The sequence below is a fragment of the Xiphophorus maculatus genome, chromosome 19 (genome assembly GCF_002775205.1).
Source record: "Xiphophorus maculatus strain JP 163 A chromosome 19, X_maculatus-5.0-male, whole genome shotgun sequence".
Classification (NCBI taxonomy): Eukaryota; Metazoa; Chordata; class Actinopteri; order Cyprinodontiformes; family Poeciliidae; genus Xiphophorus; species Xiphophorus maculatus.
This window is the reverse complement of record NC_036461.1, coordinates 15,583,921-15,609,114: the sequence shown is the minus strand read 5'-3', so window position 1 is coordinate 15,609,114 and position 25,194 is coordinate 15,583,921. Positions and strand designations below refer to the sequence as shown.

General features: G+C 39.9%; 2 protein-coding genes across 3 annotated transcripts; one reads left to right on the top strand and one right to left on the bottom strand.

Moving 5' to 3' along the window:
* On the top strand, positions 1-4,823 carry fam98b (family with sequence similarity 98 member B). Its single transcript, XM_005815692.3, has 8 exons — positions 1-178; positions 337-485; positions 936-1,064; positions 1,142-1,317; positions 2,054-2,134; positions 2,209-2,325; positions 2,404-2,571; positions 2,671-4,823. Exons 1-8 carry the CDS (start codon positions 141-143, stop codon positions 2,947-2,949), a joined length of 1,137 nt encoding a protein of 378 aa, XP_005815749.1. The 5' UTR covers positions 1-140; the 3' UTR covers positions 2,950-4,823.
* A 1,220-nt stretch (positions 4,824-6,043) lies between these two features.
* ptpn21 (protein tyrosine phosphatase, non-receptor type 21) lies at positions 6,044-25,057 on the bottom strand. Of its 2 annotated transcripts, XM_023353112.1 has the most exons (20): positions 24,847-25,057; positions 20,844-21,142; positions 19,746-19,915; positions 19,476-19,573; positions 18,616-18,683; positions 18,445-18,515; positions 17,224-17,311; positions 17,008-17,096; positions 16,115-16,202; positions 15,381-15,460; positions 15,169-15,276; positions 14,345-14,405; positions 13,561-13,636; positions 11,833-13,334; positions 10,344-10,484; positions 8,676-8,894; positions 8,134-8,262; positions 7,223-7,457; positions 6,960-7,117; positions 6,044-6,865 (listed from the first exon to the last, which is right to left on the bottom strand). In XM_023353112.1, the coding sequence occupies exons 2-20, from the start codon at positions 21,021-21,023 to the stop codon at positions 6,737-6,739; spliced, it is 3,690 nt and encodes a 1,229-aa protein (XP_023208880.1). In that variant the 5' UTR covers positions 21,024-21,142; positions 24,847-25,057; the 3' UTR covers positions 6,044-6,736. The 2 variants fall into 2 exon arrangements, with proteins under 2 accessions (XP_023208880.1, XP_023208881.1); XM_023353113.1 differs by lacking the exon at positions 15,169-15,276.
* Between the last annotated feature and the right edge of the window lie 137 nt (positions 25,058-25,194).

Here is a 25,194-nt window from a genome sequence, read left to right as displayed (position 1 = left end):
CGGCTTATGTAGCTGAAGGAACTCCTTGGATACACGGGCATCATGGTGAAAATGAATGGGTCCAAATCATGTCTATATTGACACACATCCACCCGTAACATTACCATGTTTTAATCAACCAACGGAGCAACAGTTCGGGGATGGAGAGCGACATTTTGGACTCCTTGGAGCAGCTCGGGTAAGCTAAATCGCTGCTAGCATGTTGACTAGCTGACGAGCTCAAGTCGGATCCTCAGTAGGACTGAAGACGACTAAAGTTGCGGTTTGAGGATACATGACATAAGTCTGACTTCTGTGAATGTTTTATACCTCATGGTTGTATGCGACGCTCCGCAGATATGACGGGCCTCTATTGGAGGAGAAGGTGCTGCTAAGAGCGGCAGAGGGAGGCCTTTCGTCCCCGGAGTATGTGGACCTCTGTCGGTGGTTGGCGTCTAGACTGAAGCCCGTCTGTGGTTTGGAGGAGAGCATTACATCTGGACCAGGTGAGTCACGCCCATAAATGACAACTAAAGGTTCAAAGATAAAATATTTGAAACGTTCAGTGCCCTGCAGAAATCTTTACACCTTATTACTAATGGCCTATCACAATTGTGAAGTAGAAAGATACGTCATTTATTTAATACACAAAATCAGAAAAATGTGGCATGTGTTAGAAACTTTTAGACAACCCTTAAGAAAAAAACATTCTTCTTAAAGGGCATCTTATTAATAATGACATTTTTGTGCAATAAAATGATACTGTGTGCCTGGAAATACATAATACCTCCCTGTGATAGCATCAAGGATCTTGTGCTGAAATTTCAGAGGCTTTGTGGTTCAGTTCCACTTTTAATATTAGTTAGCCTAAACAAATTGCAATAAATTTTTATGATTTTATTTTTTCTCTCTTACCATCTTTTCAAACTTTCCAACTCTTGGTTTTCTCTCTTCAGACGACATGGACAGCCTTCAGGTAGAGATGAGCGGTTTGCTGAAAGAGCTGCACTGTCCCTTTGAAGGAGCCGTTTCAGGGATCCTCCGGGGCAGCACACGGAGCACAAAAGACCACCTAAAGTTTGTCTGTAAGTGTTCGCCCCCTTTAATCAGCTTCTTGAGGGATGATTGGGAGAAATTTAAAACAAGGATGGCCTTGTTTTAGTGTTTTTGAGCTCTGAGCTTCAGGCGGCTCAGATCGTGAGCGGCAGAAGAGACGCTGAGAAGCACCGAGATGAGAGTTCGGTTCAGCGGGAGCTTTCAGCGATCTGTGAGACGCTGAAGCTGCCGGAGCCTGGAGGAAGAGAGGCAGCAGAGGTTTTTTCTCAAGTGAAAAACAAGGTGAGGCTAGTCAGGCGGCCAATTTTTAGCTGGCCTGATTTGTTACGTCTCTATTTTTACACGACTTGTTGATTTCAATGAGATTCTACTTGGTGTCGCTGCAATACTTTGGGAAATTTAGTAGGAAAAGAAACTACTTTTCCTACACATAGATTTGAAAAATCTAGATTTGACTAAGACCATGTGTGTAGGCTAGAAATGAGGACTGCTGCAGCCTCATTTATGACTCAGTTTACATTGGAACTTCTTAAAAACTTAGAAAGAAAATAATAAAATATTGCTTGATCTAAATGTTTTTTTAAATATCAGCAGTCATAATATTCTAGCCTCTGGTGGTTAGGATACGTGTCAGTATAATCCACATGTAGCAGTTCTTTTATTCAGAAGCCGTTTTAGTTCGAAAACAGCATTCGATGTCTTTTAGTGTAAAACCAAGACATCATTTGAGGACAAAGGAGGTCAAGGTCTCAAAAACATGGTGCTTCACAACTCGCAGTAACTCATAAAAACAGGAAATATTTTAACATAGCATCGAGTACAGAAAGCTGTTTTTGTCCTTTAATACATTTGGAAACAACTTCCTGTTTTCACTCTTTGCGTGATATTAATGTCTGCCTGATGATCTGAAACATAAAGTGTGAGAATAGGAGAGGTGTGCATGGGGCACATACTCTTTGTTTGGGGTGTTCGTCCTTGCAGAAATGATTTACTAAAGTACGAAAACCTTTAATCGTAGGTGGAGCATTTGCTTCAAGAACTTCCTAAAGGCTTCATTGGTTCTCCAGTGTTCCAGAAGTCTCTGAGCAGTGAGCAGTGGGTAAGTAAACAAGTTCAAGTCATACGCTTTATGTTCCTGCCGAGCCCAGTTCTCACCGAAGCGTATCCCCGCAGGAGAAGTTGCACGGCATCAACACGATTCTGTCGTCAGAGTACGAGTGTCGCCGCAGGATGCTGATCAAGCGGCTGGACGTCACCGTTCAGTCGTTCGGCTGGTCAGACAGAGCCAAGGCACGTAAACACGGAGCTACTCACTGAAAACTAGCCAACGAGCGTGGCTTTGTTGCTAAGAGCGTCTTGTTTGCTCAGGTGAAGGTGGACAGCATGGCCAGAGCCTACCAGCCCAAGCGCCACTCTCTGAAGCCTCAGTCCTCGGTGGACGTGGCCGAGCTGCTGGCGGCCAGGGAGGACATCTGCAACGTGGTGAAGACCAGCAGCGGCTCCAGCCGGGTGAACACCGCCTGCGCCGTCAACAAGGTGCAAGACGCAAATTACGCTTCCACATACAAAAAATTAAAAATAAAATACTTCAACTTGACGGGTGATATTCACAGAGACGTTTGGTTACCTTAACAGGTTTTGATGGGAAGAGTGCCGGACCGAGGAGGACGTCCCTCCGAGATAGACGCCCCGCCGCCTGAGATGCCCCCCTGGCAGAAGAGGCAAGATGGAGGTGGAGGATGGGGAGGGCGCGGCGGTGGCGGAGAAAGAGGCGGCGGCGGCTGGAGTCAAGGAGGTGGAGGAGGATGGGGAGGTGGTGGAGGATGGAAGGGAGGAGGATGGAACCAAGGAGGACACAACAGACATGGAGACTATGGAGGACACGGAGGGAAGAGAGGACGATACCAGTATTAGCATCTGCTGTGTTTTGAGTTTTCATTTGATCCAAATGTAGCTAAAGTTGCACACCATAATCTAACATGAACTCAACTCAGTCTATATCTGGTGGAACAAAACACTCATCTGATGCCAGCCGATGGGAAACCTTCCCTCCTTATTTTTTATCATCAGACTTCAGTATTTTGTGTTGTTTTGTATGTTTTATGGGCAAATCAGCTGTTGTTACTAGGGGTGCACTGATTGATCGGCCCCGATTTCCTAATTTTATGTGATCGGTCGATACATGTGAAGCCGATCTAATCCATCAATTTTATCTACCTCCACATCTGTAGTAGGAGGCCTGATTTAAACTATTAAATTAGTTTACCTAATTTAATAGTTTAGACAGCAAAGCTCTAAACTTCTCATTTTATTTGAGAACACTACCTCATGTGCGGTTAGAACGAGTTTGTATTGTTCAGTGTTTTCCAAAGGTGTATTATGACCTTATAACACCTGACAGTGTCACTTATCAAGAAAATCAGTATCTACCAGAACTGGATTCAGCAAGTCAGGCTCTTTAGAAAACTGCAATCAGTGCATCTCTAGTCATTACGAGCTCACAGGTAATAAGTGGGTTAAATTAAACTAATGTAATGTAGCTCCAATTGGGAGCTGCGGGTCGACAAACAAGACTTATAGAACAGCTTTTCGGGAAATTGTGTTTGTTATTTAGCAACACTGTCCTGGGAAACTCATCATGGAATGCTTCAAGATGCTAATTGTTTTACGTTTGACAAAAAAAAACCAACATATTTTTAACTGTGAACACTGGAAGTATTAGAGCGGGTGGATCAGAGGATGACTATGATCAAATCTGCAGTGCTGGTTAAAAGTTAAACCTGTTTAGCTCTTAATGTAATATCGGTTTTGGATTTTTAAATATGATTTTTAATTCTTTATTTGTATTTACACAACAACTTCTAATAATTGGGTGCACAGGTTTGAATTTATGGTGGACGTTATTGAATCTACATTTACATGCAGACTCAAATGTACATGGATGCCCTCTGATATTTGGCTAAATGTAACTCATTAAACTCCAGTTGCGTTTTTCGACAAGCATCTGCCATAATTCTGGTTGGTTTTTGACTCCCATTCTTGTAGATTTAAACCTAGGCGACACATTTTCAGTAGCTTTCATTTGTGTGTTCATTTCAGTTTATTTGCATAAATAATTTTGACCATTTGTGGATTAGTGAAAAAGAAAACTTAACTCTTGTTTTTAAAATGTTTATTCAGCCCACCTCTTAGAGTAAACAAAGCATCAAAAAACCAAAAGTAAGTATTTGAATTAGCATGATGTGACTGTAAACGTCTGACCTGAAAGCTGTTGGAAAAGGTTAACCACAGTGAGTGAGGACTTTTATCACCGTAAATATATGAGCAGAAAATTGTACATTTAGTCAATTTTTCTACATTATTTCACATGAAAAGAGGAGAGACCTCTTAAATTTGTATTAGATTTGAAACTGAAAACTACCAGCAGCGCTGTGAATGTGCTACCTGGAGTAGACAGGAGCCCTCGCATCTGATTTAAAAGAATAAAAGCCTCTATCAGTCTCCATAAAATGGACTGAACTTCGACAGTTTGATGCAAGAACAACTTATTTCAATACTTTTACTTTTATCGGTAACAGCATGTTGGCTTTAATACATATAGTTTATAAACATTTTTACAATATTTCATTGGAGCAGAATTTACAGTGACAAAAATACCTGTACATGGTTGAACGTTTACACTTTAGTTTTAATTCTTAAAAAGAAAAATCTGAAGCATTTTCTGTTCAGCTCACATCGTTGTGTCTTCGAAAAACTTGTCAACAACAATAAATTGAGACTTTTAATTATTTTTTTGTTCCAGAGTGTCTGTAAACGTTGTTTCTGTGCAGTTTAAACTCTTGATTTCTTTAATAATCGGAGTGAGGAATAAACGTGGGGCGACTAAAGTCGGTGCGGTGCATGAGGAGAGCAGAACACCGGAACCGGAGACGCTCCGTTCAGCCGAACCAGCTCACTGCTGCATGTCGTCTGATTTATACAGGAAAAAAAAATAAAATCACGTTTCATTCGTATCTCCTTCACAAAATGCTTTATCACTTCAATAAATTACACTAATTCAGAAGCATGTCCTTCTTAGCTTTCCAAAATACAAAAAAAGTTCTGCCTTCCCAGTTTTTAAGGCACTTTGTAACAGCTTAGACAGTGTATTGATTTGTTTTTAGTTGCAGCAAATAGTAAATCTTTAAATACAAACTCCAACTGTTATAAACCCATAAATAAATAAAACTACCCCCTCCCCCCAAAAAAAATAAAAATTAGCACTTTTCTCTTCGTTCCAGTTCTCAGCCGTCCAGTGTTTCACAAAGTCCAGTCCTCACTGTCCCTCTTATAGCAGGTGTGTGGCTTTAGAGCTCCTCAGAGGTAAAGTAGATTTTGTTAAAACACTACAAATGCATATTTTTATCTCAACTCTAGGAGACAATCTCAGATTCAACAAGCTACTTTCTGAGTTTCCCAACAGACAGCAGAGACGAAACAAAGCAACAATACAACATCTGAATAAAGTGGAATATAATCCAACATGGTTAATTCAATCCAAAAAGCTAAACTCGTTATGTAGATTTATTAACACTGATATATATTGTGAGATTGGTTTTGATGACTATGGCTTACAGCTAATAAAAACCCAAAGCACTGCAAAAGCACAAAATCTTACCAAGTATTTTTAGTCTGGTTTCTTAGTTTTGTCTCATTTCAAGTGAACCAAGTAACTTTTCACCAAGCTGAAGCAGCTTGTTTTAAGTTGATAATTTCTTAATATTGATGAAATTCTTCCTAGTTCCATTGGCAGATTACTTCACTTACAATAATACCATTACTCTCATGTTGTAAGTCCATAGGGGGGCCCAGATGAAAATCTTTGGGAACCACTGTAAGTGAAATAATCTGCCAATGGAACCAGTACTTTTTTTTTGTTAACATTAAGAAATTATTGACTTAAAACAAGCTCCTATACTTTGCTGAAAAGTTACTTGCAAGTTAATTTTTTCTTATTTTAAGTGTACCAAGATATTTGTACTAAAAATACTTGGTAAGATTTTGTGTTTTTGCAGTGTACAACACCTTTTTATTTGTCTTCTGTAATATTCAAACTGACCTGTAAGCCATACTTATCAAATATCACTGCATAATGTTTCCACATTTAACTTTTTGAATCAAATTATTAACATAAATTAAATTTTCAGAGATTTTCTTATTTACTCAGAAGAACCTATCCGTGATTTCAAAAGTATCCTTCATTAAATGAACATAAACGTTTTCAATAACATGTATGACAAAGTATTTGTTTTACGCAGCTTAGCATTGCTTCATTATGTACACATGGTACCATCAAAGTGCTTGGCTTTATTAAACAACCTGTGTGTGTGTGTGTGTGTGTGTGTGTGTGTGTGTGTGTGTGTGTGTGTGTGTGTGTGTGTGTGTGTGTGTGTGTGCGTGTGTGTGTGTGTGTGTGTGTGTGTGTAAAAAAATAATATCTTTAGATAATACTGTTAAGAGGCAGGTCACAGTCTGAGTTTCTTCATGTGGCGTCTCTTCTCTCATCATTTCACTTCTTAGAATGAAAATGATTTAATACTTAGCAAAAACAGGGTCCAAATTATGGCGTCCACGCTTGGGACAGATATGAGCAGCTGCCTCAGTGCAGTTTGTTATAAATGCTTAATCCTCCTCTCTGCAGTAATCCATGATGCGTCGCCCATTAGATGAGCCTGGAGTTGCGGAGGTACTCGATGAGAACTTTGTAGACGAACGTGTACTGCGACAACGTCTGAACCATCAGCATCCTCTGGTCGCGCAGCAGCCTGAGGACTTCTGGGACGGTCAGCATCTGAAACAGTCGCGGTTCTTACATAATGCTCATTCGCAAATGAACAAATGCTAGCTCTGGTTTTCCTCCTCCTCTTTCACGAAGGATAGTTTACCTCGTTGTGTTCCAGACAAGCTATCATGAGCTCAGAAAGGATGACGACTCCGGAGCGACCCACTCCAGCGCTGCAGTGGACCAGCACTGGGTTGATGTTCTTCGGGTCACTGATGGCGTTCGTGTGTCTCCTCACAGACTGGACCTCCTCGAGGTACGCTGGAGACGTATTCACAGGAAGAAGAAGTGACAGATTATCTTTAAAATATTTCATACTAAGTCAATAATAGATTGGATCATAAAGAGCAGACTGGTTCCACTCACTGAGGAAGCCTTTAAAGTCCTCTGGACAGCCGTGGTCAGGCCAGTCCGTGTACTGCAGGTGCCAGACTGTCCTCTCTTGGTCCTTGGGGACGTTTTTGATCTTCAGCCCTGTGGTGGCGTAGCAGCCAGATTCCGTCCTGAAGCGCGTGGTGATCCTGAATCGGCCGTAAGTCACCGTGTTGTGCCGGGAGCCAAGACGAGGCCAATAGCGGCAACTCTTCTCTCGACCGCTCTCCTGCAGGAAGGCAGGGATGTGGAAAACTGGCGTTGTAGTAGAAGGAGTTCCTCAGGGAACCATATTCGGCCTCATCCTTTACCTCTGTTTAAAAAGAACCTTCTAGATCTCTATCCTGTCACCTGATGACATCACCGTATATCCGTAGCTAGATACGGCTCTTAAGTCAACAACCTAAAGCCCATTTCTAAATACCACAATAACGTCTTTTCCTAATTAAAAGCTGTCTGTATCCTTTAGCGAACGCTTTCGAGCTGTTCGTCTATAATTTACTTCCAACTTCAACCCATTAAAATAATGATGTCTTGTATTATTTACACATTGTTAAAGTAATATGAGAGATATTTTTTTAGACGTCCTTTTAAAATCCATTGTTTCAAAGGGAATGACACTCTGCTACCAGTTTCCACCACGGCAATAATAGTTGTATGAAAATGTATGAATTTAAAGAATATATATTTTATAAATACATCTGGTTACTTTGGCATTTATCAAACAGAAATAATCTGGTAGATCCAAAAGAACATAAAAATAGTAAAAGTTTTGCCTCATTTAATGACATATTAGAGAATAATTCATATTTTCTGTGCAGGGCGATGTATCAGAGCATTTTAGATGAACCCAAATGAATGAATAAATGCAAATGTTTAAATTTGATTGTAAGGAATGAACACACCTCTTCAGCAGTCACCATGGCGATGATGGAGACGTCCTCCTCCCACACCATCTGCCAAAAGTCTGCACACGTGTGAGACAGAGGACCCTGTGCAGCGATGTAGCTCCACGTCTGTCCACCTATTGTTACCTAATGGAGACAATGGGAGGAAGTGGGAAGCAGCAGGAATGTCAGTGTGGCAGATTTGAATGCCACAGATAATCCGACACGCATGACTGACGAAGCTTAAATACTCATTTTGAATAGCAGCAGTGCACTTGCTAAAATTCTAGAAAGCGAGACTAAATGTGAAACCAAAAGTGGTCTAGGAAAGCATTTGGGCCCTGAGAAGATCTCAAGAAATTAATCCAATCCTTTATATCATATCTGTGACAATAATGTTCCTCCTGTGGAAAAGCAGCAGCTTCAGGTGTTTAAATGTAGAGGCTGTTTGAGTCCTTGCTTAACTGGTTTGTTGGTTGCATCTCCTTGCTTCTAATGTTTTCCATTAGAAGCCAAAAGGTTTTGTGAACCACTATTAAACATCTCCGTGCGTCTCTTACCTTAACGTGCGATGCATTGATGTAGCCTGTGTTGTTCTCTTTAGTGGGAACCAGCTCCACTCTGCTGCTGTCGTAAGGCAGGACGTCTACAAAGCGGTTTTTGTCCCTGTTCTCTGGAAGCAGGGCCGTGTTACAATCCTCTCCTGGAACGCGCTTTGGGACGCTCTCAAACTCCTTCAGCAGCTCCCCCATTTCCACATGCTGCTCCAGCAACTTACACTGAAACACACACACACACACACACACACACACACTTTAGACCAACCCAATTATGTTCAAGAATGTTAATGGAAAGTTGAGTTAAAGGAAAAAACCTTGTCTAGCACTGATAATAATCGCATCTTTAAGAAGACTGCACACCAGCGCCAGTATAAGAAACAGGGTTCAGTGTCAGGTGGACTGCAGCTGGAGGATATCTATCCATAACAAGAGTTACGGTCACATTTTTTTCTTTTAAGGAACAATTTAACCAGGGATGATATCAGAAATGTCTGGGTTTTTGTCAAGTCTAAAACCAAAGGCAGCTGTCTACCAGGAACATTCTTCATGCTTCCAGCTGTTGAGCAGCTTTTATGGAGATCCTGATTTATTATTTTTCCAGGAGGACTCGGCACCTGGACACGCTGCCAGATATACCAGCTGGTTTAGTATTGTCAAAAGAAAGATGAGAGAGACCAGACCCGACAGGGCAGACAAGTTGAAGGTCAATAATAACGTAATCAGAGCTTCCCTAACGCCCCAGTGGAGCCTCAAGCTGATCGGCTGCAATAGAGACGAAACCCTAACACTGTCTGAGCTGTGTGAGACATTTTACTCAAACACTTTATTCAACAGAGCAACTAAATAATCATCAAAATCAACAGAAATAAATTCTTATTTCCGTGCAATTACTCTGTTTAGATAACTACAATTGAAATGCTATGAAAATAAAGACTTCTTAATGATATTCTGATTTATTCAAAAGCATCTGTGTGGCTTACAGTAAATGTTTCCCAGGTTTAGGACCCCGGGCTGATTTCATGACGAGAATAAATTATTCAGTGCAGTGAGCTGTACATAATCTTCCTCATCTTTAGTCAGATCTTAAACAGCTTAGACTACTTTTTATGGGGATTTTTTAATTTATTTTAAACAGATAAAAATTAGATGTTAAAATGCAGAAAGACTAAAAATATCTCAGAGAAGGGTCGCAAAATACACTACACTCCGTCGAACTACGGTAATTGTTGTCGTCATAGCATAAGTTTAATGTTAGCTGTTAGAACAACCCTGGTTAAATTCTTCTTACCTCTTTTTTTTTTTAAATACACTTTCTAAAAGTGTAAATATTGTTGCTGTGCAGAGAAAAAAGCACAACAGCTGTCATCTGTTCAAGTCAAATAACAATGACCTTCAAAATTGTTTATTGTTATGTTTTTACACTTTCAGACAAAAGCACCATAATTTAGACAACTTAATCAAACTTGGACCTGAAAGAATCTCCATTATGTTTCCCTCTTAATAAAAATCCACACCTGAAGTTTATGAACACCAGCAAGACGTGCAACTCCTGCTGATCAGCTGTTTAACTTTAGAGAAACATTTCTCTCTTTAGTTTTAAATGTGAAAATGAAACATTAGACGTGTTAATTCTCAAGGAGCAAGGCAGTGAAAACTGAAGCGTCTTACTTTTTCATCGTTGGACGGCTGCTCCGGCTCGTCTACGACCTCGTTCTGCACCACTTTCCTGGACACCGACAGGCCGTTGTGACGGGCCAGCTTCAGAGGGCCCATCTTCCTCACCTCTGACCTGGAACCTTTCTTCATCCCCTGTTGTGACCGAGCGGAGACAAAGAGAAAAGAACAGGGGAAATGCGTAAAAGCGGCGGAGAAAAAAGAGACTCCAACCAGGTGAGGGGAGGGACGGCGCATGCTTGTTGACTGTTTTCTTTAGCTGAAATGTCACCTTTCCAGTTCAACGAGGAAGCAGAGCAGCATTCCTCCCTGCTGACTTGTCAACCTGAAACTATTGTGGTTATCATCTGCAGGCAAAGCAAACTTCCAACCCATCTTCCTTCTTTCTCTCTCAAGGTCCGTTTGTGTGATTTTCAAAAACGTCATTGAAAAAAGAAATTCAACATCTAAATTAGTATTTTAAGAACTGTTCCAAAAAAAACTGACAAAGTGTGTTTATGGTCACTGATGACCAGAGCAGCTGACTGCACAGAAATATTACATTTCATACACAATCAGGGATAACGCACTATGCTTCATTTTTAACATTCCAGCTTTGTTACTTTATCCTAGAAGTGTCTGCCAGCTGCTTCTCTACATCTAACGCCGACTTTTGTTGGCTGTCTGGTTTCTTCTGCTCGTCTTGCCAACACCTTCACTTTCGCGTTCTTACAGGGAACAACTCTTCTCATTAACAAATGTTTGTATGTTGGTCTGCAGGAAATGACTGACAAAAGGCCTGCAACAGGGCTTATACATATCATCCAATCTCAAAACTCAAAACTTTTCAAGATTAATTGTAACATGAGCTTAATTATTTCCAGTCTGATATTTAATATTTTTTTGAAGAGCAATTTCATTTACAAAGAGGTAATAATTCATTTTATTTAAGGTTTTGGTTTTGTGCGTTTTTTATTTCCTCTTTCTTTATTCTTATTGTTGTATTTTATTTTCTGATATAAAAATATCTTGAACACTGGAGAGTTCTTTGTAAAGAACTCTCCAGTGTTCTTTACAAAATTAAAGTTTATTAGTCTTTAAGAGTCGCAAACTTGCATTAATATGCCATTATCATTATTTTAGTTGAAAATAGTCCATAAACAAAAATATTATCGTTTGCTACAAAAACTACTGGGAACATAAAGCAAAATTTGCCATTGTGACAGGAATACAAGATTTAAATTTCCAGCTCTTTGACCTTTTTTTAGCCAATTTTTGAAATTCAAATATAAAAAAAATAACTTTATTATGAATTTATATCAGATATTTCTGACAGTAGTTAGGATTAAAATTAATGGTTGGTTGGATGGAGTCTTCTTATTCAGAGTTGGAGAACACCTAAATCAAATTTCACATCTTGAGACTTTCCCAGACTCTGTAAAAACCCTGATAACAATAAATCTGCTACAAGACAAAAAAACGGATTTTTAGAGAAGAAACTCACCGGAGGCGGTAAACCCTGCAACGTTTCCCCTCCAGCAGGAAGCGAGAACACAAGTCCCTTACTGAAGTCTCTCTTAGGCTTGCGATTGTCTTGCTCGCTCACATCGCTCTCAGACACTGAGGGCATAATTTCAGGTTGTCTCAAATCTGACAGCAGGTAAAGCGGCTCTCCTTTGTGGATCCGAGGGTGAACTTTATAGACCAGGGAGCTGGTTTTGGAGGGGTCTAGGGCAGACCCTATAGGATACGCGGGAGGCGGCTCCTTTGGGATTTGTTGCTGAGTCGTCACAGAGGACAGAGACGTCAGGCTGCGATGCTGCGGCGGCGGCGGCTGCTCTGGAATAACCACCGCTTCCTGTGAAAGAGGAGTGTGACGCCCAATATCGTCCTCCAACTCCTCATCTTCCCCACTGCTATGAACTAGCATTGTTGCATCAGACAGAGACTTTTTGTGTCCGTACTGTGCGTCTCCCCTCTCTGCTGTCTTAGTATGTTCTAAAAACACGTTAACCTGGGACCCAGAATGCACCACAGGAGGTGGGGTTGCTGCTTCCGCTGCTGAGGAGGACATAGTTCTCTCTTTGACCCTCACCGCCTCTAGGCTGTGAGCCAAACCGGCAATCTCAATGGAGTTTCGCTTGTGAGCGTGGTACGGCTGTCGATGCGGCGGAGCGCTGAACAGAGGCTCTGATACTTCCTGTAGGGAGTGTGCGACAGGCAGGCTGTCCTCCTGGAAGGTCTGGACAGAGTGATGGACTCGCCTCGTGATTATCAGGTCTGGGTTGCTGCTGCTGACGTAGAGGTGACGAGACAGGTCGGGGGTGCTGTTAGCAGGACGCGGGTAAGCGTACGGGTAAGGTGGCGGCGGTCGGTAGACCTGTGTTCTCATGATGTTGGGGGCCGGATATTCCTGCGCCTGCTGCAGCTGGACGTTTGTGAGCTCCGGGACGCTGACAGCTCCAACAACGGGCCTCCGCTCTGGAGGGTAGGGGTATGGAGAGGGGCTGTGGAAGCTGGAGCCCAGATGAAAGGGGTACTGGTGATGGTGGGACGTTCCGCCATACTCTACTCTTATTTCTGGTTGGCTGTAAACCAGAGGGTCTGGCCTGCTGTAGGCGTACGAGTTCCCAATGTTCAAATTCCTCATGGAGTGACTCTGCCGATGCTCCTGAGACAGAACCATGCCCCCCGCCATGCCTCGGTTCTTCTGCCGCATCACCGTCTCGTAATCAGGAGTGGCGCGATAGGAGGGTGGGATGAGCGCGCTGTGGCGATGGGAGGGAATGAAGTCTGGCCTGGTGATGTCACTCGTAATGGAGGGGTTGGAGGACATGGGCGAGGGCTGATGGTAGTGCTGGGGATTGTTCAGTGAGCTAGTGCTGTGGGCGCTGTACACGCTGCCGTTTCGCAGACGCCCTCCGCTGCTGTACTCCAGAGGAGAGCGGTCCAGGCTGGTCTGGGAGTGGTAGTAAAAACCATTCTGGGGGTTCACATATAGGTTATCTACGAGAGAGTGGGAACATCCAAAGTTTACTCAGTGCGGAGAGCTGACAGTATCGTCACAAGATCATAACACAAAGTAAGGTAATTCCAAAAAAAAGTTGTGAAAAGATTGGAATTGGGTACATTGGTGAGAAAGTTGGATATGGGTCACTTATGGGGGAAAAAAGCAGATTTCGATCACATTGCCTGACGTGGGAAAGTAACCCTATTTCTAGTCGGTGCTTACCTTGTGATGAAGTGTAGGGCTCAGTAAAATGGCCGTTGTAGTGCATCTGGGGCATCAAGTAGGCCTGAGACTTTGGCTGCAAAGAAACAAAACAGAGATTTTATCAACTCTCATAACTACTAGAGTCAAAAGTCTTTAAATATTTATTTCTATTCAGATTAATTTACATCAATGTGGAAACCATGCATCAAATAAATAACTGGTGTAAAGATTTCTGCAATTCATGAAATACACAAGTATTTATAGGAGTATGCATTATTTACTATAATTACAGTCAGAAGGGATTTTTTGTACTTAATTATTCTACATTTCTGTGTTGCAATTCATTAAATCTCTCTGGCATACATTAAAATCAGTGGGCAGGGCTCAAGAGCAACGTAGAAAAGATATTTGGTCTGCGGATAAACTGCAATACAGATTAACCAACAGAATGTTAGGGGCTACTTTATGAGCCACAGTTAAAGTTGAGTTATGATGAGCCGGAGGGCAGAAAATATGAAATAAACAATGAAATTAATATGATTTTCACAGACAGTGCATTTATTGAGTTACCACATTAAACCACTAGTACTATCTTTTTTTTTTCCTATGTATTAAAATGATCACATCTATAAATATTAAGGCAACACAGAAGCAAGACCGTATATAAAAAAAAGTTAGAAAGTTTTGCTTTTGTCAATTTTAACAATTTTTGCAGGGAAAATTTCAAAAAGAGTGTTTAACATTGCATGAAATAAAACTGGTTCCACTGAACAGGTGTGTAGAAGGACAATGTAGACATTACCAGAGATATTCTCGTTGAAGATCTCCGTCTGACTAAATTGACTGCTGTAGGTGGAGTTTGGCTGAAAGAAAAAAAAAAAAAAAAGCTTGTTTAAACAAAACGGTACTAAAATGGTACTGGTTTAAATATTTCTATCATATAAATATGTTAAATTACCCAGAAAATCAATTTCAGGAAGTTTCCTGGTCTCTAGTACATAATGCTCATTAGTGTTGGGTCAGAACCCATTTGTGGTGTTTTGACTAAGTTTAAAACTGGTATGTTTGATCAAAGAAAAAATCTACATAGATGCTATAATATCTAGAGTATTGAGACGCTTCAGACACATAAACGTTAACAAATAGGCTTTAATATGGATTTATGGACCTTGCTTTATGCACTTATGACTCATAGAAAGCATGTGACAACAATAAACAAAAAATGCTTTACTGCAGAAAAGTAAAATTTATGGCTTTGTGAAGTTCTGTGCCCTGTTCTTGATCTATAAATGCCTTTATGTGGCCACGCACTCTCCTCTCAATTGCCTTCATTTTGTTATAAACCACTACTAGCTGTTTCAAAGCGAGATTTCAAAAATGGACTTTGTGCTTAGGTGTCATCTTATTATGGAACTAGAATTTTCTGATCCCCTAAGAGCGACTGATTCTTACCAAATGCTTGTAGAATCTGAATAAAATAGAAAAATAGAACATGTGGTCGCAATTATTGGCTCGCCTACATTCTTATTCACAGTTCAATACTTTAGGCAATATAGAGGGCTTTTATTTGTCCTCAGGTGGTGAACTTGTGGGAACACACAAACAGAGGGTGGCAGTGTTGCTCACCCCTTATCTGAAAGCAGAGATGTGCGAGAGAGTATTGGAAAACGAGGAAAGGATAGAGTGAGAAGGGACTTCTGGGAGCTCTCAGAGGGCAGGGGGGGACTCTGCTCTCTGAAGAGAGAGAGGAGAATTGGAAAGACATGATGTAAGACTGAAGAGGAGAAGGAGACAGTAAAGAGACAGGAACTAGGCTAGACATGCTGCAAAATGCTTACAAGTTGCTCTTATTGGTCTTATAAAACTTGAGTCTGGCCAGACACATGCGGCAGACGTATTTAGAAGTTTCCATGTCGTCCTACAAATAAAGAAAGAAAACACATATTTGAAACTACAAGACAAAAAAAGGCACAGAGGTGAACTTAACTTAGTTTGATTAGAACAGTGCAGTGGAAAAATATATACACTCTCTAGCTTTTACATATTTTTCACCCTCTCTGCAAAGTCCCCAACTTGTCTTATGTGTTTCTTGATCTTCATCTTTACTGATGTTCTCTAACAAACTTCTAAAGTCTTCACAGAACAGCTGAGATTAAATTAAAAACACAGACTCTATTAACTCATTAGGTGACTTCTGGCAGCAGAATGGATTTTATTTTGGTGGGGTTGGTGTCCGAGTTGCACACTTTTTGAAATGTATATTATTTTTCTTCCACATCATAGTCATGCATTATTCCGTGTTGTTCTTTGGCATAAAATTCACATAAAATACATAGAGGTTTGTGGTTGTAATGTGACAAAATATGAAGAAGTTTGAGGAGTGTGAATACTTCCACAAGACTATTTCTGTATTTCCACATTGGTACGCTAAAAACACACCCTAAATATATGCTACACTCACAAAGAGGGATTCTGCTAAGCCAGTGGTAAAATCCATAACAAATGCAAAATTCCAGTTTAGCCAAATAAAGTTAAACAGAACAATGTTTTGGTTGAGAAGGGACAGACTTACGGTCTGGAACTGAACACTCTCCTCTCTGTTGCTGAGCTCCAGGCCAAAGAAGGACCTATTATGACTCATGTTGGTAATTTCATGCCACCTGAACAGGCAGTAAAAACAACAAAGGATGTTACTGCTGTAAGACAGACACAATGGTCGACTATTTTAATTGTGGGAGCACTAAATACCTAAAAATAATTCTGTCCTGCAGATACATATTCTTAGAATACTTGTCATTTACTATTTAGGCTGTGAGACAGTGTATTTTGTCGTGGAAAAAAGCTATTTCCAAGCACTAACTGTAATTTTTCCACATCAGTATTTCAGTTACCTGGAGGAATCATTTCACTATCAGCTTCCTCTATACCAGCAGGATTAATTAATCACTGCTGACACGATAATTATAATTAGGCCTGGGGCAGTGTTTACACACTGACAAACATGGTTTTAGTGCTTTAATTCAAAAAAAGGCATAGCACCAAACATTCCTTCTACTGAGAAAATACCATTACATTGATTATTACAGTCATAATGAGATCCATTACATTTATTTATAGGCATTTTAACTTTGAAACATATAGCAGTCAACTTACACCCAATTTAGAGTACTAATGGGACATAGTCAGGCTATTAGCTTAGGTAACAAGCTAGCATTCAGTTGCTTTACAGACTTGTCAACTGTTGTTTGCCAAATATGGTTGTAAAACATCTTCTCTTGAATAAGAACGGTAGGTGGCATTCCTTTAGTCTCCGTGCCACAGCTCAGCTCTCCGTTCTTTTCACACATGTAAACATTTACAAATGGTTGAATTTGTAGTAAGCAAGGAGACAGTGTAGCAGCCTTTGTTCAACCAGCTGACAGGCAGTGCACAGCAAGAGATGGCATGAATTTCTTTCAAACTTACCGATATAATAAAGGTGAACGTCCATTCTTATATTTTACAAAGATACCATCAAGACAGGAACCCAGAGTGACGTCTATACCTGTGTTGTCCTGATCAAAAAAAGAATCAAAATAAACTGATAAAGGCTTGTTTTTTCCCCACATTGCACCAACCAAATAGCTTTGTTCTGAATGGTTTGGAAAGCGCAGAGTTGTAGGGCGGATGCTGCAGACCCACCTTGGCTTGATAGCTCTCCTGCCCATAACCTTCCAACTTTTCAACCTCCTGCATGTACAGCATTTCTGCCTCAGGAGCTGGAAAACCTCTGAACAGAAGAAAAATGGATGATGATAAAATGAAAACGCCCTTAAAACGCAAAGCAAACAAGGATACAACTGTTGAAGTAGGTCACAGCACAATGACTAGAGTCAACTTTTTTGTTTTAGATGTACATATTGATGGCTACAGAGTCATAAGGTGGGTAGAGAGAAAGCTAATCTCTGGAAACTGGAGTGAAAAAAAAAAACATTGATTCAATGCTGGCTTTGTCTCCTCTTGCCACTTCTTCAATAAGTTTGTTTTGTACTGTATTTGAACCTTACTCCTCATGGCATTCAGCCCATGCTTTATTGACATTAGTTAAGGGTCAAGTCTGAAAAAGAACAACTACCACCTAGAACAGACCTGGGCATTTTACGGCCTGTGGTCCGAATCAAGCCTGTTGACAACCTTTGACCGGAGTAAAAATGTAAATACCATAAGTGCGGCAAGTATAATGATACTGCTTTTCTTTTCAAGGTTACTATAGTTTTCTTAACATCATCAGCGAGCTTACGTACTTCAGCAAATGTGTGAAACACAGCTCAGTTAGAAACAACCATTCAGAGCCAGGAGGAGGGTCCCCCATAATGTCTGCTGCGCTATTGCAAGTTCGTCGCAATAGAACCTGGCATGAATGCTCAGGCTAGTTAGAACGGCCAGCAGTGGATAAAGTTTTCCGGAAACAGCAAGTTGCTTCTCCGCCATTAGCACATTGAACAACGCATACAAGTCTTTGAAAGCTAGTTGATAAAGTTATGGTATGAAGTTCTGCAAAAAATTAAAAAATAAATTTTTTTAATGGTTTTTATAAATGTTAAACAGTGCAATAATTTTGTGATCCACACTAACTTTTTACATCTGTAGTTTGATGAGAGAACATAAATCATATGAAGGATCAGAGTATCTGTATGATTATATATCTCTATTTATCAAAATACTTCACCAGAAAACATTTTTTGCAATTTTTTCAGCATGTTTATAAACTGGTATGTTAATAGTTAAGAAATTTGAAAAGGAAAGAACGAACTGGAAAAGAGTAGGTAGAAAATAGGAGAGCAAAGTGGCCAGTTGAACTTAAGCTCTATTGATTTCTTGATCCAAGCACAGAGAAGAATCGATGGATGGAAACATGCTCACCTAAATGACTGATAGAGAATTGCCACTTTCTGAGTGGCCTCCTCCAGCACGCGTTCATCCTGAATCCAGTCCTGCAAACACAGTTAGGTTTCATACAGCTAAAGTGCAAAACAAAAGAGCAAAAGTAACTTTCTATACTGGAGAAAATAAAAAAAAAACCTAAATACTTACAATAGGGAATAGTGCAAACTTTTTAAGAAATTCCTGGGAGTCGTATCGATTGAAGTCTCCAAAGTCAGCTGTTGGCATCAAAAAATAGTGAGTGCAGTTCAACACATAAACTCCAAAACAAAACTCTCAGGTCTCATTTCCTCATAGCACTTTGCATTTTTAACAAGAAAACCCATGAGGAACGTCAGTAGAGTGTAATACAGCACTGCATGATGGTCAAATTTTAGAATTGGAGCGATCCATTTTGTTTTGTACCACTGTCTGAAAAACATATGAGCAGCTTCAGGTTGTTTTCTAAAAACAGTCACAGATGTGTTCAGTTTTTCAGATATGAGTACTGATTGAGAGTTACAGCTGACAGAAGCAAAATAACAGTTTCCGAGTTAACATATCAAATTACACAGTGAAGAAATCTAAAATCAGTTGGAAGAACTTGACAAACCAGATGTTGACATTCAGAGGCAGCATATCGCAAAAATCAAAAAAGGACTTTGCTCTACGTAGAAGGCACTTTTTACCAGCTGCTTACAAAGCTGACTTTTAAATAGGAGCTCTGGGTGCAAAAAATGCTGCACTTACCTATTTAGCTCCATTGCTGGAAAACATGCAGCATTTTTGATAAATCAAAACAAGTCGGCCATCCAAAACTGACTATAAAAATGTTTGTCTGAGCAGCATGAGTAATTTAATGTAATTTATGACTAATTTGGTGTTTTGTTTAATATGAATGAAAGATACACCAAGAGGATCAAAATTATCTTTTAGTGTGTTGCATGTACCAAATGTTAGGGCCAAAAACACACAGGAACAGAAAATATTACATTTCTGGCAAAAGCCTAAAGCTGCACACAGATTTTTACCTTGTACTGCTAAACTGGCTAAACGAATAACCTGGTCCAGTGAGCATGTGATCCTGCCCTCCAGAACATCCTTCTTCAACTGTAGGTAATACTGGTATCTGTGGGACAGTGACATGCAAGTAAGAGCAGAACAAGCAAACATACTTCAGCGCAATCAAAGTATGACATTAATCTCTCTGACAGATTTTCAAGAACTCAAACCAGAACTCTTGGATTATTATTTCTTAAATGTTTACATCATGGGAGTTGTGGTGGTTTTCTCAACTTCACCTTGTGATCTCCTGTTGCAGTTGGGCAACACTAGGTATGTAAAACAAAACTCCAAAGTAAACTGTGGGCTCCTGCCCATATTTGTCCAACTGTTTCTTTAATGCTTTCTCCAAGTCGATCCATCTCTGCTGGTTCTGCTTATTGAAGTACCACAGACTGAAATATGTGATCTACAATACACAGACAAACAGGAACAAATACACATTAGCCACAGAGCAGTGGAGGACAGCAGCATCAGGCAATCTGGAAGTTACTGGCAAAATGTTAATGACAGCCTCTAAACAAATTCAGTGCTGGATATTGGAGGATATCACAGCTTTTAACAGAGAACTTCAGCCCAATTAAAACATCCTTGAGACTTTTTAAATGTTTTTTTATTTTTAGGGAACATATAAATATTGTCCTCCTGCAACTATTTGTTGTTTCTTCTTACTCAGTAAATAACATTAAAGCATTTGCATTCAATTTAGCTTGCAGTGCAACATTAAGATATCAGGTCTCTTGCAACAGAAACAACTTTACTTGTAGTTTCTACTGGAAATTTGAAACCTTTAAAATTCTGACTCAGGGGCGTGCCGTGGTGGCGTAGGGGATAGCGCAACTCATGTTTGGAGGCCTTGAGTCCTCGATGCAGCCGTCGTTGGTTCGACTCCCGGACCCGACGATATTTGCCGCATGTCTTCCCCCCCTTTCCTGTCAGCCTACTTTTATATAAGGGACACTAGAGCCCACAAAAGACCCCCTGGAGGGGTAAAAAAAAAATAAAATTCTGACTCAGTGCTGTTTCTATGTCACTGTTAGACGTTTGGAATGGTTTCATTTTTTTATAAAATAATTTTAAGAATACAATTCACACCAAGTGTTAGATGTTGTTCCCATTAAAGTAGCGCTCTATGATTGTGTGTACATTAGTTATATAATATATTCCAATGTTACATTGATTTGGAAAGAACTTGCTTGTCTGTCTCTTCTGTTCGATTCTGGAGTTTCAAGAAGGAGTCTGACCGGAGGACAGCCTAACTAAAATACTCTACTGCTGAGATAGTAAGTCCTAAAAGAAACAATCAGCATTTGTATTGAATGAAAACCCATACATACCTCTCTTAACTCAAGTCTCTGGGCTACTGCCTCCAAACATTCCTGCCCAGTGCTCTCCACAGACAGAGTAAACTCCACAAACTCTCCATTCAGAAGCTGAATCCGAGTGACAAGACAGCTCTTGCTGGAAACAGTATACCTTCGAGTCCTTTTGAGCTTAAAGCCAAATGGCAAGGGCATGATTTACTCGTTTCACAGGTGGCGTTGTCTTGTCGTCCAGAGGAAGTACTCCCTTCTGGTGTTCGCTCCAACACAGTGAGAAAGTCTCAAGTCATGAGGATCATCATTTAATGTCAGCTCTGATATGCGAGAGGAGAAAGACAAAACATGCGCTGAGTACACGAGTATAGAGGGACAACAAAACTCTGTATAACAAAAAATATTTCTTGCTACTTGTCACAAAGCAACTCTAATACTACCCTTAGTAGCCCCAACTCTCGCTATCCCTGGGCACTTATTTCAGGCAGTGGTTAAAATACTAAAAAATGATGCACTCCTTTGAGAAGCTAACACAGCATCAGTTCTCTAATTAAACTATGTGACTAAATAGATCAGTTTGCATTATGAGAACAGCAATAAATCCTGCAGCAAATGTCAGCCTACTGTTTTTTTGCATGTTGAAAAACAAACAATGTAATGTCAAATGTACTTTAATGACAAAAAATAAGTTTATTGCACTTAATTGTTTGAAAATGTATTCCCAGTACACAAAAAATATGAGGGATAGAAACACAATGGAAGAGAGAGTAATGAAGAAAATGAGACTAATTTTCAATCACTGTCATAGCAGTAGCATGTTTTCCTAAATCTAAACTGGTCAAAAATTTTGTATAAATTATATTTTGCAAATGTAATGCATTAGAACAAATTAAGGTAGACATTTCAGTGTTTTCTTGATTTTGTGAAAATATATTTTAATAAAAAAATCTTACAGTATTCATTTATTTCTATTTGAGCAAAATGGAAATAACATCAAACAAAATATTGGTATGCATTAAACTGTGCGTGCTAATGAAACTGAGAAATCTTTTATTTTTGCTACATTTTCATATTCATTTCCAAAAATTAACAGTGTTATCAAACTTATCAGAACACTTTAAAAATAGAAATTGGTCAAGAAAAAATAAAGTAAAATAAAATATGTTACCTGAAAATATTTACATCTGTGTTTTCCCAGTGTGTCACTTAAATATCTAGGCAACAACAAGCTTTTCTTTCCTCCACCCACAGAAAAAATGGTGCTAGCTCTTCTCATGGGTCAACAATCTTTACAGTACAAAGTAACTTCTTCCTTGCTTGTAATAAATTAGTCTAGAGCTATAAAACATGCATAACCCTTCATACAAATAACGTTTTCTGTAAATATAAACGTTTTATTGTTCAATCAAAGAAATACAACCCCTGGCAAAAAGTATGGACTCACCAGTCTTGGATGAGCACTCATTCAGACATTTCATGCTGTAAAACAAACTCAGATCAAAAACATGATACAATATTAAGGTCGTTCCAAAGTGCAACTTGTTGGCTTTCAGGAACACTCAAAGAAATGAAGAGAAACTATTGTGGGAGTCAGTGAATGATACTTTTATTGACCAAGCACAGGGAAATAAATATGGAATCACTCAATTCTGAGGAAAAAAGTGTGGAATCACTCAAATTGGAGGTAGAAAAAAAAGGACACACCCAGTCTATTTCCTTTCCCTAAATGGACACCTGCCCCAGATTAGATGTGCCCGTTAGTGTGCAGTTCAAAACACCTGCAGTCATGACACCTTGGAGGGCTGCTGGACGAAGTGGAGTGGTGAGAACCATGGCTCCAACAAGAGAAATGTCCCTTGAAACAAAAGAGAGGATTGTGAAACTTCTTGAGGAAGGTAACCCTTCACGCATGGTTGCTAAAGATGTGGGCTGTTCACAGTCAGCTGTATCCAAGATATGGACCAAATACAAACAGCATGGAATGGTTGTTAAAGCCAAGCGTACTGGTAGACCAAGAAAGACATCAAAGCATCAAGACAAACAACTTAAGGCCATTTGTCTTGAAAACCGAAAAAGTACAACTAAACAGATGAAGCATAAATGGGAGGAAGTTGGAGTCAATGTATGTGACCGAACTGTAAGAAATCGCCTAAAGGAGATGGGATTTCAATACAGGAAAGCTAAACGAAAACCAGCATTGACACCTAAACATAAAAGAACGAGACTCCAATGGGCTAAGGAGAGGCAATCATGGACTGTGGATGACTGGATGAAAGTTGTCTTCAGTGATGAGTCAAGAATCTGCATTGGACAAGGTGATGATGCTGGAACTTTTGTTTGGTGCCGTTCCAGTGAGATTTATGAAGAGGCCTGCCTGAAGAAAACAACCAAATTTCCACAGTCCTTGATGATATGGGGCTGCATGTCAGGCAAAGGCACTGGGGAGATGACTGTGGTTAATTCTTCTATCAATGCACAAGTTTACATTGACATGTTGGACAGTTTTCTCATCCCTTCAATTAAACAGATGTTTGGTGATGATGAAATAATTTTCCAAGATGACAATGCATCGTGCCATCGGGCAAAAACAGTGAAGGCATTCCTTGAAGAAAGACACATTCAGTCGATGTCATGGCCTGCAAATAGTCCAGATCTCAACCCAATTGAAAACCTGTGGTGGAGATTGAAAAAAATGGTCCACAAGAAGGGTCCAACCAGCAAAGCTGATCTGGCAACTGCTATCAAAGAGAGTTGGCACCAAATTGATGCAGAATACTGTTTGTCACTCATCAAGTCCATGCCTCACAGACTGAAAGCTGTTATAAAAGCCAAAGGTGGTGCAACTAAATACTAGTGATGTATTTTGAATGGTCTTTTGTTTATGCGTTTTTCATGATTCCATACTTTTTTCCTCAGAATTGAGTGATTCCATATTTATTTCCCTGTGTTTGGTCAATTAAAGTATCATTCACTGACTTCCACAATGTTTTCTCTTCATTTCTTTGAGTGTTCCTGAAGGCCAACAAGTTGCACTTTGGAACGACCTTAATATTGTATCATGTTTTTGATCTGAGTTTGTTTTACAGCATGAAATGTCTGAATGAGTGCTCATCCAAGACTGGTGATTCCATACTTTTTGCCAGGGGTTGTATACACTCAGCCAATGTTTAAGATTGAGAATAAACTCTTTTTTCTTAAACTGAACATGTCATATTTGTGGAAACTGAAGGGAGGGAAAATACAGTTTGCTTTTTAAACATGGAAAAAAAAAAAGAAAATATTTCAATACTAATGTCATTCTGAAGTACAAAATTATGTAGATCTTTCATGAAAACACAGAAAACTGCTAAACGAGCCAGATGCGGTCCCGGAGCTGCAGCTGCAGACTCCTAAAAACCTGGGGTAAGAGGTGAGGAAGAGTGATTCATCTAAAAATGTATGATACTTGTGGGAGAAGTCATTTCTTCTGGTGTCATAATCCAGACAAACACAGTTTTACGTCATCTTCAGAGCTGCATTTTCTACTTTACAAACCTTGTTGACATGATTTTTTTTTTTTTATCCCTCATTCATTCAGTTTTTAGCTGTTTTAATGCTCATTTGGAAGAAAAAAAACATACAGTTGCACAAATATTTTAATTCCACCGCCTGACCTACGTTTATCATTTTTCAGGCTTTTGCTTGGATAATCCCCTCCCGGGAAATAGCCTTGTCCTACAGCTAGAACCTGTGATTCGAAAAACATACCAAAACAAAAACAGTGCCTTCTCATTAACTCCACGCAGATTAAATCTCACATTCTATTAAATAATTCAAACAACTATATTCAAATTAGCTGGACAAATAATGTGGCGTCTTCTATAACTAATCCCCATTTTCCTTTGCTATATTTCAAAGTCATTCAATTTACCAGCCAACTCTTGCTAGCTAGCCAGCTAACTTCTGTTCCAGCAAATAGACTACACCCTCGGGAGGCTGACGTCGCCGGTAAATATTTTGGAAAGAAAAAAGGTGTTAACTTTACCGTTAGCCAAGAGATGCCATTTAAAAGTCCAAATTATATCAGCTCCTTAAAGATCTCGTCATCGATCCCTGCTGAGAACAACTCTTCGGATACTTTTTTGATTTTGAGTGAGACTTTTACTAGACTGTAGTTAGTCCGTAGACCTGAAGTAACGCAGCAACTCCATGCCTCTCTTGGCCCAACAGTTCGCTAAAGTTCCAAGCGTGTGTCGCTTCCTGGGATTGGAAGAGCAACAAGTGGACTCTGTCTTCCTCCGCGCTGCTGTACATTTAGTACATACGCTTTAGTGCCCACCTACATTTCTACCTAAAGTGGAAAAAACACTAGCAGTCCACTCTGAATACACAC

Excerpts from the sequence above, each read along its gene's own strand:
- fam98b (XM_005815692.3), top strand. The coding sequence starts at position 141 with ATGGAGAGCGACATTTTGGACTCCTTGGAGCAGCTCGG. Across the intron at positions 2,135-2,208 it reads CTCTGAGCAGTGAGCAGTGG|GAGAAGTTGCACGGCATCAA; the intron begins GTAAGTAAACAA and ends GTATCCCCGCAG. Across the intron at positions 2,572-2,670 it reads CCGCCTGCGCCGTCAACAAG|GTTTTGATGGGAAGAGTGCC; the intron begins GTGCAAGACGCA and ends TTACCTTAACAG.
- ptpn21 (XM_023353112.1), bottom strand. The coding sequence starts at position 21,023 with ATGCCCTTGCCATTTGGCTTTAAGCTCAAAAGGACTCGAAGGTATACT. Across the intron at positions 15,277-15,380 it reads AAGACCAATAAGAGCAACTT|AGAGCAGAGTCCCCCCCTGC; the intron begins GTAAGCATTTTG and ends CTCTCTCTTCAG. Across the intron at positions 8,263-8,675 it reads TCAATGCATCGCACGTTAAG|GTAACAATAGGTGGACAGAC; the intron begins GTAAGAGACGCA and ends TGTCTCCATTAG.